The sequence below is a fragment of the Mesoplodon densirostris genome, chromosome 5, assembly GCF_025265405.1.
Source record: "Mesoplodon densirostris isolate mMesDen1 chromosome 5, mMesDen1 primary haplotype, whole genome shotgun sequence".
Lineage (NCBI taxonomy): Eukaryota > Metazoa > Chordata > Mammalia > Artiodactyla > Ziphiidae > Mesoplodon > Mesoplodon densirostris.
Window position 1 is genome coordinate 150,452,647 of NC_082665.1, and position 17,861 is coordinate 150,470,507.

General features: G+C 36.5%; 1 protein-coding gene across 3 annotated transcripts in view; it reads right to left on the bottom strand.

Moving 5' to 3' along the window:
- The window catches only part of PPP2R3A (protein phosphatase 2 regulatory subunit B''alpha), a 220,019-nt gene that overhangs the window by 52,041 nt on the left and 150,117 nt on the right, over positions 1-17,861 (bottom strand). For all 3 annotated transcript variants that reach the window (XM_060099647.1, XM_060099646.1, XM_060099645.1), the window contains 2 exons: positions 16,493-16,541; positions 15,944-16,033 (listed from right to left, as the gene is read on the bottom strand). In XM_060099647.1, the coding sequence (XP_059955630.1) occupies positions 15,944-16,033; positions 16,493-16,541 (139 nt within the window). The remainder of the gene's footprint in view (positions 1-15,943; positions 16,034-16,492; positions 16,542-17,861) is intronic.

The window sequence follows — 17,861 nt, forward strand, 5'->3', positions numbered from 1 at the left end:
TATAAATATTTACAGTAGTCTTACATGATCTTTTGTGCTTCTGTATCAGTTGTAATGCTTCCTCTTCAATTATAATTTTATTTGAGTCTTCTCTTTTTCTTAGTCCAGCTAAATGTTTGTCAATTTTGTTTATCTTTTCAAAAAAAAATCTTTTAGTTTCACTGATCTTTTCTAGTCTTATTTCATTTATTTCTGCTCTGATCTTTATCACTTCCTTCCTTCTGCTAACTTCAGGTTTAGTCTGCTTTTTTACTTTTTTGAGGTGTAAATTTAGGTTATTTGAGATCTTTCTTTTTTTCTTAATGTAGCCATTTATTGCTATAAACTTCCTTCTTAGAACTGATTTTCCTTCATTGTATAAGTTTTGGCATGTTTCCATTCTTATTTGTCTCAAGATACTTTCTGGTTTCCCTTTTGATTTCTTCTTTGACTAATTGGTTATTCAGGAGTATTTTTTACTTCCCACACATTTGTGAATTTTCCTTCTGTTATTGATTTCTAGTTTCACACCACTGTGGTCAGAAAAGATACTTGATATAACTCAATCTTTTAAAATTTAGTAAGACTTTTTTGTAGCCTAAAATATGATCTTAGGGAAAGTTCCATGTGCACTTGAAAATAATGTGTATCCTGTTGCTATTGGATGGAATGATCTGAATGATCTGTATAGGTCTGTTAGTTCCACTTGGTCTACATGTTTTGTAAGGCTGGTATTTCCTTTATTGACTTTCTGTCTGTATGATGTATGCATTGATGAAAGTGGGGTAGTAAAGAAACCTACTGTTATTGTAGTACTGTTTATTTCTCCATTTAAGTCTGATAATATTTGCTTTATATATTTAGGTGCTCTTACATGTTGGGGTGTATAAATACTTACAACTGTTATATCCTCTGTTGGATTGATCTCTGTATCATTCTGCAATGTCCTTCTTTCTCTTTTATTAGTTTTTATTTTAAAGTCTTTTGTCTGACATAAGGATAGCTAACCCAGCTTTCTTTTTGTTTCCATTTGCATGGAATATCTTTTTCCATCCCTTCACTTTTAGGCTATGTGTGTCCTTAAAGCTAAAACAAGTCTCCTGTAGGCAGCATACTGTACAATCTTGTTTGTAGTCATTTAGCCACTCTGTGTCTTTTGGTTGGTGATTTTGATCCATTTACATTTAAAGTAATTATTTATAGGTAAGGACATACTATTGCCATTTTGTTAATTTGTTTCTGACTGTTTTGTAGTTCTGTTGTCTCTTTCTTCCTTTCTTGCTGTCTTCCTTTTTCAGTGGATGATTTTTTTGTAGTGATGTACTTTGATTCCTTTCTCTTTCTCTTTTGTGTATCTACTACAGGTTTCTTATTTTTGGTTATCATGAGGCTTATATGAAACATCTTATAGTTATAAAAGTCTATTTGATGTTGACAACAGCTTAAATTTGACTGCATACAAAATCTGTTATGTTTTAACTTTTCCTCCTGTCACATTTTATGTTGTCACAATTTATAACTCATGGATTGTGTATTCACTATAAAATTATTGTAGTTAGTTAAATTCTTTTAACTTTTATAGCAGAGTTAAAAGTGATTTATGCATCATTCTTATAGTATTAAAATATTCTGAACTTGACTATATTCTTACTTTTACAGTGAGTTTTATAATTCCTATGTTTTTATGTTAGTTGGCATCCTTTAAGGAAAGGTTGAAGAACTCTCTTTAGCATTTCTTGTAAGGCAGGTCTAGTGATGATGAACTCCCACAGATTTTGTCTGGGAAAGTTTTTATCTCTCCTTTATTTCTGAACTATAGCCTTGCCAAGCATAGCATTTTTGGTTGACAGTTTTTTCTTTCAGCAGTTTGAATATATCATGCCACTTTTTCCTGGTCTGCAAAGTGTATGCTAAGAAATACAGTGCTGGTCTTGTAAGAGTTCCCTTGTATGTGATGAGTTGGTTTTCTCCTGCTGATTTCAAAATTGCCTTTGACTTGAGAATTTGATTGTAATGTGCTATGGTGAAGATCTCTTAATATTTTTATCTATTTGAGGTTCCTCGGGCTACATGGATCTGGATGTTCATTTCCTTCTCCAGATTAGGGAAGTTTTCTGTCATTATTTCTTTCAATAAGTTTTCTGCCCTTTTCTCTTTCTTTGTTCCCTCTGGGACTCCCATAATGCATATATTGTTTATTTTCATGGTCTTCTGTAAGTCCTGGAGGCTTTTCATTCTTTTTTTCTCTGATTGGGTAATTTCAATTGACCTGTTTTCATGGTCACTGATTCTTTCTTTTGTTTAATTGCTCTGTTGTTGAAGCTTTCTATAGAATTTTTCAGTGCAGTAATTTTGTTCTTTTGTTTTAGAATTTCTGTTTGGTTCATTTTTATGATTTCTCTTTGTTGAACTTCTCATTTTCTTCATGTATTGTTTCCCTGATTTTGCTTAGTTGTCTGTGCTCTTTTGTAGCTCACTGAGATCCTTTAAGATGATTATTTTGAATTCTTTGGCAGGCAATTTCACAGATCTCAATTTCTTTAGGGTAAGTTATTGGTGTTTTATTTTGTTCCTTTGACTGTGTCATGCTTCCCTGATTATTTGTGATTCTTGTCACATTGCATTGGTGTTTCTGCCTCTGAAGAAGTAAGCATTTATTTGTCTTTACAGATTGGCTTTGGAAGGGAAATCCTTTCAACAGTCTCCTTATTCAGAGATTTTGGACAGGTTGTATAGTGGGGGTCTGTGAGCAGGTTTACTGCTGGAGTACTTGGGTAGGCTGCTCAGGTACCTGGGTCAGCAGGTGAGTGAGGCCTGTGCCTGGGTCCATGGGCACTGATGGTAATACGTGGGTCTTGAGCCTGATTCTGTAGGGACTGGGCTAGTGCTGCGATGGGCCTGTGGTACCTAAAACCTGAATCTGCAAGGGTGAGTCTGGATCCTGGGTCTCTGGGGGTTGGCCAGTGTTGAGGTCTACTGGGGTTTGTTGGAACCTGGGTTTCCAGGGTTAGTTTGGCACTGGGATGAGTCTGAGGCCACAGGGGCTGGCTTGGTGCTGGGTGAGTCTGGAGGATGGGTCGGCAATATCCTACCTGGAGTCTGGGGTTGCAGGGGCTGGCCTGGTGCTGGGGTGAGCCTGGAACTCGAATACAGGGGTGAGTCTGGAGCCTGGGGACATGGGGGCTGAACTGGTGCTGAGGTGGGCCCAAAGGTTGGGTCTTCTGGTGCTGCCCTGGAATCCTTAGCTCTTGTGAAGGTATTTTTGTTCATGGATAGTTGTTCAATTGGTATTTCTGTTAGGGGATGAGCAATGGAAACTTATATCTCACCATCTTGCTGCCATCACTCTCTTATGGCTGAATTTTAAAATTACCATGTAAATCTTATATTTCTAGTTATGTTGGACTTTTTGGATGGGCTTTCTAATTTTCATATCTTGTCTCTATATTATATTACTTCAATTTTGGGGTTCTTTTTGGGAGGTCTACCTAGCTTTATCTTGTGAACATTATTTTTCCTGCTATCATAATTTTGATTTTCCAGAGCATGTTTCTTTTATAAAAAGTACCATTCTGTTCATGTTCTATGAATTTCATTTTTTCTCTTATCTCTGAGGCTACTAGTAACAGTTATTTGTTGTTTTTGCTGAAGGTTTCTTCTCCCTGAATTCTGTTTCATCCAAGTTACTTTCCCCCCACTTCTATCTGTTTGGTCTCTATCTTTTATGTAAGAAGTTTACTTAGGTATTTACTGATCCTTTGTTCTCTGTTCATATTTAAGAGTAGATGCTAAAAAGCTGACTGGAAGTTCCGGCTTATGGGCTTGCTGACTCTGAGCTTTCGTATAAAATGATCTGCCTGGGTTCTTTCCTTGGGGCTGAGCCAATGTCAGATTTTCAGGTCTTTATTCTTGGGCTGGCCAGATTCTCCAGAAAAGCATCTTTTTGTCTCCTGCCTAGAGGTTCAGGACAGGTTGCCAAGATTCTGAAAGTGGATTAAGGAATGAAGACTGGGCATCTTAGCTTCCAGTTAAGCATACACTCATTTCATCTGTTTTCAATATGGCAGCCCTACCTTCAATTGTACCCAGTGCTCCCCAGTCCAGAGGCCCTCTATTTTATACTCTTGAGGGAATAAAGCACCAGTCTCCTGCCTGGGTAGAGGAGATGATCTGGAGATCAGCTGTTTCCTTAAAGAAACTTTCTATAAACTCTCCTCATTTTTGGTTCTATCTTTATCCCACCCCTACTTCCAGTGTTCCTGGTACCCCAAAGTCCTGAATGTTTGGAGGTTTTTGCGATATATCCAGTTGCTTCTTTGTCTTTTCCTATGGTGGCTTAGGTTTCAGGTAGTGTGCTAAATTTATTTACTTTCTGGTTTCCAAATCCTTATTTTTTTCTCCTTTTTTCCTTCATTATTGTGGGTTTATTCCTTAAAAAAATCTCTGGGGCTTCTCTGGTGGCGCAGTGGTTGGGAGTCTGCCTGCTGAGGCAAGGGACACGGGTTCGTGCCCCGGACCAGGAAGATCCCACATGCCGTGGAGCGGCTAGACCCGTGAGCCATGGCTGCTGAGCCTGTGCGTCCGGAGCCTGTGCCCCGCAACAGGAGAGGCCACAACAGTGAGAGGCCTGCGTACCACACACACACACACACAAAACAACTCTGTACTGTCATTTTAGTGGAATTTCAAGAGGGACTAAAAGTACTATATGTGGGTAAGTTGCTATCTTCATTCAGAAGCTTACCCACAGTCTACTATGGCCACTGTCATTTAGCAATGTCACTTATAGTAGCAAGTATAGCCATGTTACTAATTCATCATAGAATATGAAGCTAATAGCATTAATTGGTAACAGGGAACAACATTTTTCTGTAAAGAGCCACTGATTCACAGTAATTTAAAACTTCTCAAGAGAAGGTTCTAAGAGACTCTTGGTTAAATTATCATTTGTAGGCCTTAAGCTATACTGAGAAACTCTATATACTTAATGGTTTTTAAAAAATCTCTTTTGAGGAGAAAAAGGTGAAAATAATTAAGTTATGATGATTAATTGTTTTCAAGTAAGTCACACTAAGATCTGTAATGCACCTGTATTCCAAAAGATAAAGTTTACATTACTGCAACAAATTAAACTGTAATACTTGCAAAATTCTTTTGAGACATCTATTTTTAACATTGTACCAGCTTGATGTTTAACATTACCATCAAAGAGCAGAGGAGACAGGCACTGGAGCCAGTGAACATGAGGTAATAGAGTTGGGCTGTCATGTCACGTCTACTCTCAGGGCTTTAGTACTGCTCCACTTTGAAACATGATTTCATGATCTGTGATTGTGAGAAGAACCTTGAGGAGACAGACCTGATTTCTTGATTGTGAGGAAAACCTTGAGGACACAGACTTCATGAGCAGAGGGCTACAATAAATGTGGTAATATGTGGCTCTTTTACCACTGTATCATTACTTTTTAAGTAATAATGTTTTGAATAGTACAAAAAGAAGCAGTAGACTGTCCTCTGGTCTTTAAGGCCTCTTGGTGTCTTGAAACTCTTTCTTACTTATCTTAGGATAATAGAAATTAGGACAATAGGAAGGAAGTACCTCTTGATTTTGGCAATTATCTAATAGGACTTTAGTGAAAGGCAACTTATTTTACTGAGAAATATAAACTAAAGTCAGTTGCATTTTCAGTTAAGAACTAAGATAAAGGAGTCTATAAAATAAATAAAGCTAAAGCATATACTTCAGTTCTTTGTAATAGCTCATAAAAGAGAATCAAAGCTAGAACACAGAGACAAATAAACTGCCTCAATATTTGCTGAAGTCACATAAGAGCTGCCTTTAAATATAATGTTTGAAAGAATATCGTGTGGTAGGTGAATCTGATGTAATTCTGTGAGTATAGCATAAAAAGGATCAATGCACAAAGCAGAGAAAATGTTTTAAGGCTCAGAGCTGGCAAAATAAAATAATATACCTCAGTAGATAGCTATTTGTCCCCGGAAGTTTAGAAGCAGGGGCTACTGGATGGTTAAATACTTATAGGACATGTTCAGATGAAACTTTCTTATTGAAAATAATAGATACTCTCTAAAGTTTTTCCAATGCAGATTTAATTTTTTTTCTTTCCTCTGTTCTCTTTAACAAAGGTAATATTTTCTTAGGTCTAGAAGTAATGACTATTCATTTCAAGAAAACTGGAAAACAGAAAAGCACACAAAAGGAGTAACTACCCAGAGAGAACCAGTGTTAAATTTTTGCTTATATTTGCCACCAATTTTTGGTTTTAAAGCATAATTATATTCATTAAAGATTGTATTTGTACAATTACAGACATAAACAAGATTACCTTTTGGGCTTGTTCTCAGGCTGAATGAAATTAACTTCTGGACCAGAAATGTCTTATCTCTGATATAAACTCCTATAAGCTATTGCAGAAACAAGTTATGGGGAACTTCGTTATTACTTAGGGATTAATTAAATGTACATTCCTTTGTATATTCAGTATACATGTTTTAGCACCTACTACCTTCAAGGGCACTGGCCTAGTGTCCTCAGACATAAAGGTGAATGAGATAGTTGCTGGAGAGGACACCTAGTCAGAAGACCAAGGCAGAAGCAGAAAGTGATAAACAGCCAGACCAGAGGGGTGGTTAAAGGACATACCAAAAGAGGGTTGGTTGCAAGAGCCTGTCCACAAAAAATAATCTATCCAGAGACACTTTCCATATCTAACCCTGACAGGACCAGGCATAGGAAAGACTCAAGATCACAATTTTTTATGTAGTATGTTACACAGCACTTATCACACTTCAGTGAGTATATTACTTCTTTCATGAAATACATTTTTTTCTACCCATGTCATTCATAAGCCACACATCTGATTTCTATTATGTTTTAAATAAGTGTTTGATTTTGATGTATAGATATTCATTACTTTACAACAGTGAGGTTTAACTCTCTTCTGATCACATTCTGCATTTGTAAGATAATGTGAAGCACTGAGAACAAATACTCTGGGTGCCTAGTAAGTGCCAGTAGAAGCCAAGGAGACAAATTAGGCCAATGCCTAATTTTGAGTCTCTTAAGCAATAAGGAATTTCAGGACACCAAGAGAATGCTCTTTTAGGGATTCCATAGCCTAGCTGGTAAGAAGACAGACATGCAAACATGCCGTCTCACATGATAGGCCATACCTTATAGTGATAAGCAGTCCAGAATTTGGAGTGATACAGACCTGGACTTGAATCCAAGCTAGGTCACTTTGTAGGTGTGCAATCTCTCAGAGCGTCTGTTTCCTCAACTGTAAAATGGGAACACTGACACCTAAACTCATAGTGATATGAAGATTAAACAAGCCATCACATATGAAACAGTTGTCACCTGGCAAAGAATAAGGCCTCAGCAACATGTTAGCTGTTAGGTAGGAGAAAGGCAACATGCAAGGCAGAAAAGGGGCACAAAAGAAAGCTTTTGACTTAAAAACCTCTTTTGGCAATATTTCTATAAGTAAAGATCCAGTTATGTATCTCGATATGAAAAGTTGATCTGAAGGGTTCTGCTTCTGGTAATGATGAACTAAGTGTTTTGGGTTAACCCTCCCACTGAGAAAATCTGCAGTAAAAATCCTTTTTGAAGGCACTGGACTATTAACAGGGCAGTGAAGAACTATGGTGTCCAGATGTAGAAGGAAATCCAGAAAGGAGGAGCCTAGCACTTGTGACCATCTTTCCCTTGGGGCATCTGCTGATTTTGGAAGAGGGGCCTGAGAGGTTGAGAAGTTGAGCTTTCACTTGCTAGTATTCTGTTAATGATTTTTGGGTCTATCTTCATGAGGGATGTTGATCTGTAGTTTTATTTTCTTGTATGTGTCTGTCTGGTTTTGGTATCAAGGTAATGCTGGTTTCATAAAATAAGCTGGAAATTGTTCCCTCCTTTTCTATTTTCTGGAAGAAGTAGTACAGAATTTGATATTTCTTCTTCAGATGTTTGGAAGAATACAGTAGTGAAATTATCTGGGCTGAGAGATTTCTTTTTCAGAAAGTTTTAAACTATGAATTCAATTTTCTTTAATAGATACAAGACTATTAAGGTTATGTATTTCTCCTTGGACAACTTTTGTTAACTTGTGACTTTAATGGAATTGGTCCATTTCATTTAAGTCACCACACTTACATGTGTGTGTATGTCATTCGTAGTATTCCTTTATCTTTTGAATATCTAATTTCTCTTGATAAATTCTTTTGGACCCAAGGATTATTTAGAATTGTGTTGTTTAATTTCCAGTCATCCTTCTCATTGATTTTTACATTAATTCCATTATGGTCAGAGAATATACTTTGTATTATCTCAACTCTTCTTTTTTTTTTTTTTTTTTTTTGCGGTACGTGGGCCTCTCACCGCCGTGGCCTCTCCCACCGTGGAGCACAGGCTCCGGACGTGCAGGCCCAGCGGCCATGGCTCACGGGCCCAGCCGCTCTGCGGCACGCAGGATCCTCCCGGACTGGGGCACGAACCCGCATCCCCTGCATCGGCAGGTGGACTCCCAACCACTGTGCCACCAGAGAAGCCCCTCAACTCTTCTTTTTAAACAGCTTTATTGAGATATATTTTGCATATCATACAATTCATCCATCTAAAATGTATAGTCAAATGCTTTTTAGTATATCCACAGAGTTGTATAACCATCACCACAATTAACTTTTATCGCATCCAAAAAAGAAACTCCATACCTAGTAGCACTTATACATCATTCCCTGCCCCACCCCTGCCTCTCCAGGTCCCTCATGGCCTAGGCAACTACTAACGTACCTTTGGTATCTATAGATTTACCTATTTTGGACAACTCATATAAATGTATTCATGCAATATGTAGTCTTTTGTGATTGATGTCTTTTAATCTGCATAATGTTTTCAAGATTCAACTATGTTATAGTATGTAGTACTTCATATTTTTTATTGCTGAATATTAGATTATATGGATATATCACATTTGTTTTTCCATTCATTAATTGGTAGACATTTGGGTGTTCCCATATTTTGGCTACTGAAAATAGTGCAGGTCCCGTCCCTATTTTGTCTCTATTTATTCTTTTCTCTTTTGCCCTACCCAGGTACGTGGGGAGTTTCTTGCCTTTTGGGAGGTCTGAGGTCTTCTGCCAGTGTTCAGTGGGTGTTCTGTAGGAGTTGTTCCACGTGTAGATGTATTCCTGTGTCTGTGGAGAGGAAGGTGATCTCCGCATCGTACTCTTCCGCCATCTTCCCGCTCTCTCTGAAAATAGTGATGCTATGAAACTTGTATGGGTGTACAAGTTTTTGTGTGGATATGTTTTCATTTCTCTTGGGTATATTCCTAGCAGTGGAATTTCTGGGTCATATGGTAACACTATAACCATTTGAGGAACTGTCAGTGTTTTCCATAGTGGCTGCTGCATTTTACATTCCCAATAGTAGTGTATGAGGGTTCCCATTTCTCCACATCTTTGCCAACAGTTGTTTATTATCTGACTTTTTATTCATAGCTATCCCAGTGGGTGTAAAGTGGTATCTCACTGTGGTTTTGATTTGCATTTCTTTGATGATAGTGATATCAAGAATCTTGTTAGGAGCTTATTGGCTGTATAGATATCTTCTTTGGAGAAATGTCTATTCAGATTCTTTGCTCATTTTAAAATTGAGTAATCTGTCTTTTTATTATTGAGTTGTGTTATTTATATATTCTAGATACAAGTTATGTATCAGATATATCATCTAAAAATATTTTCTCCCATGCTGTGTGTTATCCTTCATGTTCTTGATGTTGTTTTTTGAAGCATAAATTTTTAAAATTTTGATGAAGTCCAATTCATTCATTTTTTTCTTTTGTTGTTTGTGGTTTTGGTGTCATCTAAGAAACTGCATCTAACCAAGGTCGTGAAAATTTACTCCTATACTTTCTTCTGAAAGTTTTTATAGTTTTAGCTCTTACATTTAGGTCTGTGATCCATTTGAGCTAATTTTTTTATATAACATGAGGTAGGGGTCCAAATTCATTCTTTTGCATGTGGATATCCAGTGTCCAGCACCACTTGTTACAAGACATTTTTTCCCCCATTGAATTGTGTCTTAAGATCCTTGTTGAAAATCAATTACCATAAGTGTGAGGATTTACTTCTGGACTCCTAATTCAATTCCATTTATCTGTATGTCTGTCTTTATGCTAGTATTATATGGTCTTTACCCAAGCTTTGTATATTTTGAAATCAGAAAGTATGAGTCCTATAATCTTATTCTTTTTCAAGATTGTTTTGGTTACCCTGATCCTTTTGTTTTTTCATATGAATTCAAGATTAAGTTTTTCCATTATTGCAAAAACAACAACAAAAATGTGGCTGAGATTTTGTTAGGAATCGCTTTGAATCTGCAGATCAGTTTGGGGAGTATTGCCATGCTGACAATATTAAGCCTTCTGATCCATGAACATGGGATATCTTTGTTTCATTTAGATCTTCCTTAGTTTCTTTCAACAATATTTTATAGTTCTCATGGTATAAGTTTTATGCTTCTTTTGTTAAATTTATTCCTAGGTATTTTATTCATTTTGCTGCTATTATAAATGGAATTATTTTCTTAATTTCATTTTTGGATTTTTCATTGTTCATGCACAGAAACAATTGATTTTTGTAAACTGATATTATGTATTATATCAATATTGTAAACTGATTTTGTAAATTGAAATTAACCTTTATTAAGTTCTAACAGTTTCTTGGTTGATTTCTTAGGATTTCCTGTATATAATATCATATTTAAATTGATAGTTTTTGGGACTTCCCTGGTGGCACAGTGGTTAAGAATCCACCTGCCAACAGAGGGGACACAGGTTCAAGCCCTGGTCCAGGAAGATCCTACATACTGCGGAGCAACTAAGCCCATATGTCACAACTACTGCGTCTGCACTCTAGAGCCTGCAAACCACAACTACTAAGCCTGTGTGCCACAACTACTGAAGTTCACAAGCCTACAGCCCCTGCTCTGCAACGAGAAGTCCACGCACCACAACAAAGAGTAGCCCCTGCTCACCGCAACTAGAGAAAGCCTACACACAGCAATGAAGACCCAACACAGCCAAAAATAAATAAATTACTAAATTTAAAAAGTTGCATTAAAAAATAATTTTCCTTCTTCCTTTCCAGTTTGTATGTTTTTTATTTCATTTTCTTGCCTGATAATCCTGTCTAGGATCCAGTGTTGAATAGAGCAGACGTCCTTGTCTTTTTCCTGATCTTTGGAAAATAGCATTCAAACTTTCACCATTAACTAGTTGTTAGCTGTAGGTTTTTCATAGATATGCTTTATTTGGTCAAAGAAATTCCTGTCCATGTTTAATCTGTGTTTTTTTGTTTGTTTGTTTTTAAATAATGAAGCAATGTTGAACTTCTTCAAATGCTTTTGCTGAGAATACTGGGCTGATCATGTGGTTTTTATCCTTTGTTCCATTAATACGATGTGTTACATTTTTTGGTTTTTAGATGGTAAACTAACCTTGCATTTTTGGGATAAGTCTCACTTAGTCATGGTATATAATCTTTTTCATATTTTGCTAGATTAAGTTTCCTAATTTTGTTGAGTATTTTTGTATCTATATTCATAAAGGATAGTGGTTTACAGTTTTCTTGTAATGTTTTGTCTGGTTTTGGTATGTGGGTAATACTGGCCTTATAAAATGAATTTGGAAGTGTTCCTTCCTCTTTTATTTTTTCAAAGAGTTTGTAAAAAACTGTTATTTTTTAAAAGTGTTTGGCAGCATCCTTTAGTGAAGCCACCTCAGCCTGGGACTGTTTTTCTTATTCAGATTTTTTATTTCTTCTTGAACCAGTTCAGTAGTTTGGCTCTCTCTAGGAATTTGTTCATTTTGTCTGTTACCTAATTTGTTAGCATAAAGTTGTTATATATATAATATATATATACTATAATCCTTTTCATTCCTTTATGGTCAGTAGTCATGTTCCCTCTTAATTCTGACCTTAATAATTTGTATGTTCTCTTTTTTTTCTTCATCAGTATAGCTAAAGCCTTATCAACATTACTGATATTTTCAAAAGAACTGACTTTTGGCTCCATTGACTTTCTCTACTGTTTTCCTATTCTCTCACTTATCAATTTTAATCTTTATTTTTTTTTCTGTTTGCTATACTTCATTTGCTCTTGTTTCCCAGTGTCTAAAAGTGGAAGGTTAGGTTACTGATTTAAGACATTGCTTCTTTTTCAGTAGATGGATGTACAGCTTCATCCCGTAAGTCTATGTTTTCCTTTTTGTTCATCTTAAAGTTTTGGTATGTTGTTCCTTCATTTTCATTCATTTCAAATTATTTCCTTATTTCCTTTAGGTATGCTTCTTTGATCCATTGGTTGGTTAATTAAGCAGTGCATTGTTTCTGCATATTTGTGAATCCTCAAATTTCTTTCTGTTAATTTTATTCCATTGTGGTCAGAGAACATAATTTGTGTAATTTCAGTTTTTATATTTTTTGAGGCTATTATATGGCCTACCGCATACTCTATCCTGGAGAATGTTCCATGTGCACTTGAGAAGAATATATTGATATATTCGGCTGTTCTTAGATGGGGAGCTCTATAGATATGTGTTAGGTCCAGTTGATTTATAGTTTTGTTTATAGTGTTGTTCATGACTTTTATTTCCTTGTTATCTTCTTCCTGACTGTCCATCACTGAAAGTGGTGTACTGAAGTCTCCAAATATTGTTGAATTATTTACTTCTCCTTGCAATTCTGTCAGTTTTTGTTTCATGTATTTTTAGGGTTCTGTGTTGTTACATGCATATATGTTTATAATTGTAATGTCTTTCTGTTGGATTGACCCTTTTATGAAATAGAATGTCCTTGTCTCTAGTAACAATTTTTGTTTTGAAGTCTATGTCCTCTGATATTTATATAGCCACTCCAGGTTTCTTATGATTGTTGTTTGTATGGCATATCTTGATCCTTCCTTTTCCTTTTTTCCCCCCTTGTATCTTTAAATCTAATCTGTGTCTCATATAGATAGCACAGAATTGTATCCAGAAAACGTTTTTTTTTTGATCCAGTCTGAAAATCTCTGCGTTTTGATGAAACGGTTAATCCATTCACATTTATTGTTATTATTGTTATAGTCGGACTTATGTCTGCCATTTTACTTTTTGTTTTTTATGTGTCTTGGAGTTTTTCCTCTATTTTTCCTTTACTGCTTTCTTTTACATTTAAGTGAATATTTTCTAAGTGGGACACTTTAACTCTTTTAATGATTTTTTTTACTATGTATTTTTGAATTAATTTCCTGCTGGTTGCTCTAGGGCTTACATTTTAACTTCTTAGAATTACTTCAGATTTTATACTTAATGCCTGTGAGATACTGAAACGTTACTCCTATATAACTATTCCCTCATCCCTTTTTTATGCTATTGTTATTATATATATCACATCTCTATATACTACAAACCCAACAATACATTGTCCTAATTATTATAGTATATAATTTATGTTTTTTAAAGAAGCTGATAGAAGAAAGGTGAGCAAGTATATATTCATGTTTCTTATATAAAGCTTCTTTATTAGAATTCATATCATTTGTTCCTATGGGATAATAGGAGGAAAAGATGGGAAGTATTTGAGGAAAGCTTTTTCACAATTAACATGAAAGATAAAAGATTGAAATTGAGAGGGTTAACAGAACACCAAAAAGGCAAGAAACGGAAAAATGCACAGCCTTCAGACCTTCGGAAATTTAGGTAATTAAAACCATCTAAACATTCAAAATAATGGATTAATGGTAAATTATAAACAAGCATACTTACTGGCATAGAAATATACTCTTATGTAAAGAAGTGTATCACAAAACTGTACACTAAATGATACAATGATTTCTCACTTGGTGCAGAGAGAAAGAGAGAGGAGGAGGAGGAGTGAAAGGAGGGGATGGAGGGGAATGAGGAGGGAGGAGGAGGAGGAGGTAGGAGGACATATACCAAAATGTTAACTATGGGTCAAAGAATTATGAATGAATTTTATATTAAGGTTTCTGAATGTATATATTTAAAAATTTTAATACTTAATGTATATTTGTGATAAAATGATAAACTTAAAAAATTAATCCAGCAGAAATGAGCAAAAAACATGAAAAGGCAAGTCACTTAAGATGAAATAAAAATGGCCAAAAATGTATGAAAAAAATTCAGCTTCGGGACTTCCCTGGTGGCACAGTGGTTAAGAATCCTGCTGCTAATGCAGGGGACACGGGTTCAATCTCTGGTCTGGGAAAATCCCATGTTGCTTAGAGCAACTAAGCCTCTGTGTCACAACTACTGAGACTGTGCACCACAACTACTGAAGCCTGCATGCCCTAGAGCCTGCGTGCTGCAACTACTGAAGCCCACGTGCTCTAGGGCCCATGTGCCACAACTACTGAGCCAGTGTACTGCAACTACTGAAGCCCGCACACTCTAGGGCCCATGCGCCGCAACTACTGAAGCCTGCATGCTGCAACTACTGAGCCTGCATGCAGCAACTACTGAAGCCCACGCGCCTAGAGCCCATGCTCCACAACAAGAGAAGCTATCACAATGAGAAACCCACGCAGTGCAACAAAGAGTAGCCCCCACTCACCACAACTAGAGAAAGCCTGCATGCAGCAACGAAGACCCAAAGCAGCCAAAAAAAAATTCAGTATGTCTTAAAAAAAAATTTCAGCCTCACTAGCAATCAAAGAAATGCAAAAAACATAATACTGAATTCTTTACTTATCAAATTTGAAAATATTTTTAAGAGGAAGATACCTAGTGTGAATAAGGGTTATAGGAAATATGCTCAATACTTTGTTGATAAAGATATAAAATGATAGTTTTTCTGAAAATCAATTTAATAGTTTTTATAAATGCTCTTAAAAATGTCTACACCCTTTATCCTAGCAGTTCCTTTCCTGGGGAATTTATTTTAAGGAAAAATATAGTGGATGTTACAACTATTTAGCTAAAACTACTAGAGGATACTAGGAGATAACATTCCAAAGGATTAAATCTAATCCTATGGAATTAATTAACCTACATGTCCAAAGAGAATGTAAAAGTTTATATGAAAAAGACTGTACAACACATACCAATTTTTAAGTGTCTTTTTCTGAGTGTTAGAATTATCAGTATTAAAATTTATTTTCTTCTGCTTTAGCCATGTTTTCTAAGTTGTCTACATGAACAACAAATTACTATTTGAAATGGACAACATGCTGCCCATGAAATAAATTAGTTTTATTTCCATTTCAGTGATTTCCAAACCATATATCCAACATTTAGATAACTTTTTGAACTAACATGCAGACAGCTGAGTCAGTAATACCAGCAAGCAGCATCAGGGACTGCAGACTCTCCCTCCCTTGGTACTGAGCAGAAGCTATGTGCAGGACACTGTGTTACACAAGCTAGGAATAAAAAGAAGAGAGGGACACAAAAATCTATGTCCCTCTCTTCTTTTTATTCCTAGCTTGTGTAACACAGTGTTACAGAGGTGTAAGAAACAGATGGATAAACTCACAGCGACAAATCAAGGTATGCCAAGGAAAGGGAGAGATGATTCTAACCGGGAGAATGAGGGCGTGTTCTCATGTACTAGTCATCCACAGTTTGCTCTTCTTTCCTCTCCAATTTACTACTGAACAAGGAAGATCATGAAACAACTAAAATCCACAGTATCTATCCCCATATTCCATATAAATGCTTAATATCCTTCAGGGCCAGCTCACATGTCACTTCACCTTTGTTTCCAGGGGTAAGAGCACTTCTCTTGATACACTGTGGCTGTACATTCAGTCTGAGGGCAGAGACTAAGTCAAACCCATCTTGGCACCCCTAGCTGAGCTGGCACTCACTAGGTATACATCATGAAATTTTCAAGCTTTGCTCATGTGTTTAACATCTTGGCAAAGGAAACTCAGAAGTCATACCTGGTGGGGTTCCTTTTGTCTTCCTCAGAAATCAAAAACCAAACAAAATCTGCATAGCTCATTCTTCCCTCTTTCTGTACTGTTTTTCCCCTGAAGAAAACACATGGTTATAAAGTTTCCTGAGCAATTACTCAGATAAATTTAGTACTATGAGAGACTAAGAACTAAAGTAACATTTCTTTGGAAATTAAGTTAAAAAAAAATAGAATGCTGGAAACCTCACGAAGGGCAACCCTTTCCATGGCCTATCTTATTTTCAAATGCCTAGAGGATGAAATCAGAAAGCATTTGTAGATATGAAGAAAGAAATTTGGTTTCTAATTTGAATACAAATAATCAGCAGGTTAAATAATGTTACCTGTATTTAGATAGAGGACTAATGCCCATATATTAAAGAATTACCGCCGTCTTGTATGAAGCCACAACTGCATGTTTTATAGGGTATTATCTGACCTACAGCACTGACAAATTATGCAGGAAGCCTTGCTAAAATGACATTGTTAAAGTATTACTTGTAGTTCATTTTAAAACTCAGATGCTTTTTCTTACCTTGTTACTGCCCCAGAGAATATCCTTTCAATAATCCTGTTTGATGAAGCTAAATGTAAATAAAAAGTACAAAGCTAGTTAAAAACATGCTCCAAAAGGCAATATTTTTGGCAAATTTATTTTCAAGTAGCCACAAGCTAAAACTTAATAATCTTCCATGATGAGAATATGAGTAATTAAATTTTTACTTATGTATAACTGATACTTTTTGAAAGCAGGAATTTGAGATGGCTTGCTCTATCAATCAATCAATCATTTAAAAAAGAACAGGCAAATGGATGTGCCTAACAGCTGGGATGTATTAATATAGTTGAGCATCAAATTGGTTCTGAATATCCTGCCAACTAAGACAAAAATGTACAAAATTTGTATTGATCTTGTTATGTAATGAGACAAGACAACTTTTCCCCTAAAACAAGACAGATTTTATCCTAGCATTAAATTCAAGGGGGGGAACTGATTGTTGGGAAATTTGAGTAACACAATGGAGAACTGTTTTTCAGGTAGAATTTTACAAAAGCTACTAAAACATACCACAAATACTTTTCTTATATTCTCATCCTATAAAAATCCAGGATATAACATGATATAACATACATTTTGTGTGTGTGTGTGTGTGTGTCTGTGTGTGTGTGTGTGTGTGGTACGCAGGCCTCTCACCGCCGCGGCCTCTCCCGTTGCAGAGCATGGGCGCACAGGCTCAGCGGCCATGGCTCACGGGCCCAGCCGCTCTGCGGCATGCGGGATCCCCCCCGGACCGGGGCACGAACCCATGTCCCCTGCATCGTCAGGTGGACCCTCAACCACTGCGCCACCAGGGAAGCCCCAAACATACAATTTTTAAATAAATTCCATCAGTAAGTTTTATTCAGAAGGACGATTAATATCTTAAGATAGTATGTTGCTTTTGATGATAGATCCTAGGTAATCTATATCAGTGTACCTCACTGTGAGTTCAAAGTAACCAAAAGCATTAGTTAAAATCAAGGAGGTAACAGTGGATCTCAGACCTAGGGATGTAGTGAGGACAGGAACCTGTTCTTTTAACAAGTGCCCCAGGCAATGGCACGCACACTACAACTTCAGAACCAGTGATGCTGTCGTTAGAGTTAGCAGCTACCAGCTCTAACTCTTCTGCACAGTGTTGGGTACAGTCCGCGTAAAGGTTCATTAATGTGGTTGGAGAACGTTGAGAATATGACTGTCAGCACCGCCATTACTGGCCACGTACCAGATGTTGAATCAGGGCCCCCAGAGTTTGTTGAGCACTGGTTTATGGGGTTAATCATTTGGAAATAAGAGGACATACAACAGAAGAGGGCTATATAGGAAAGGCAATGGTATTTAATTCTGAAGCTAAACTTTTTTT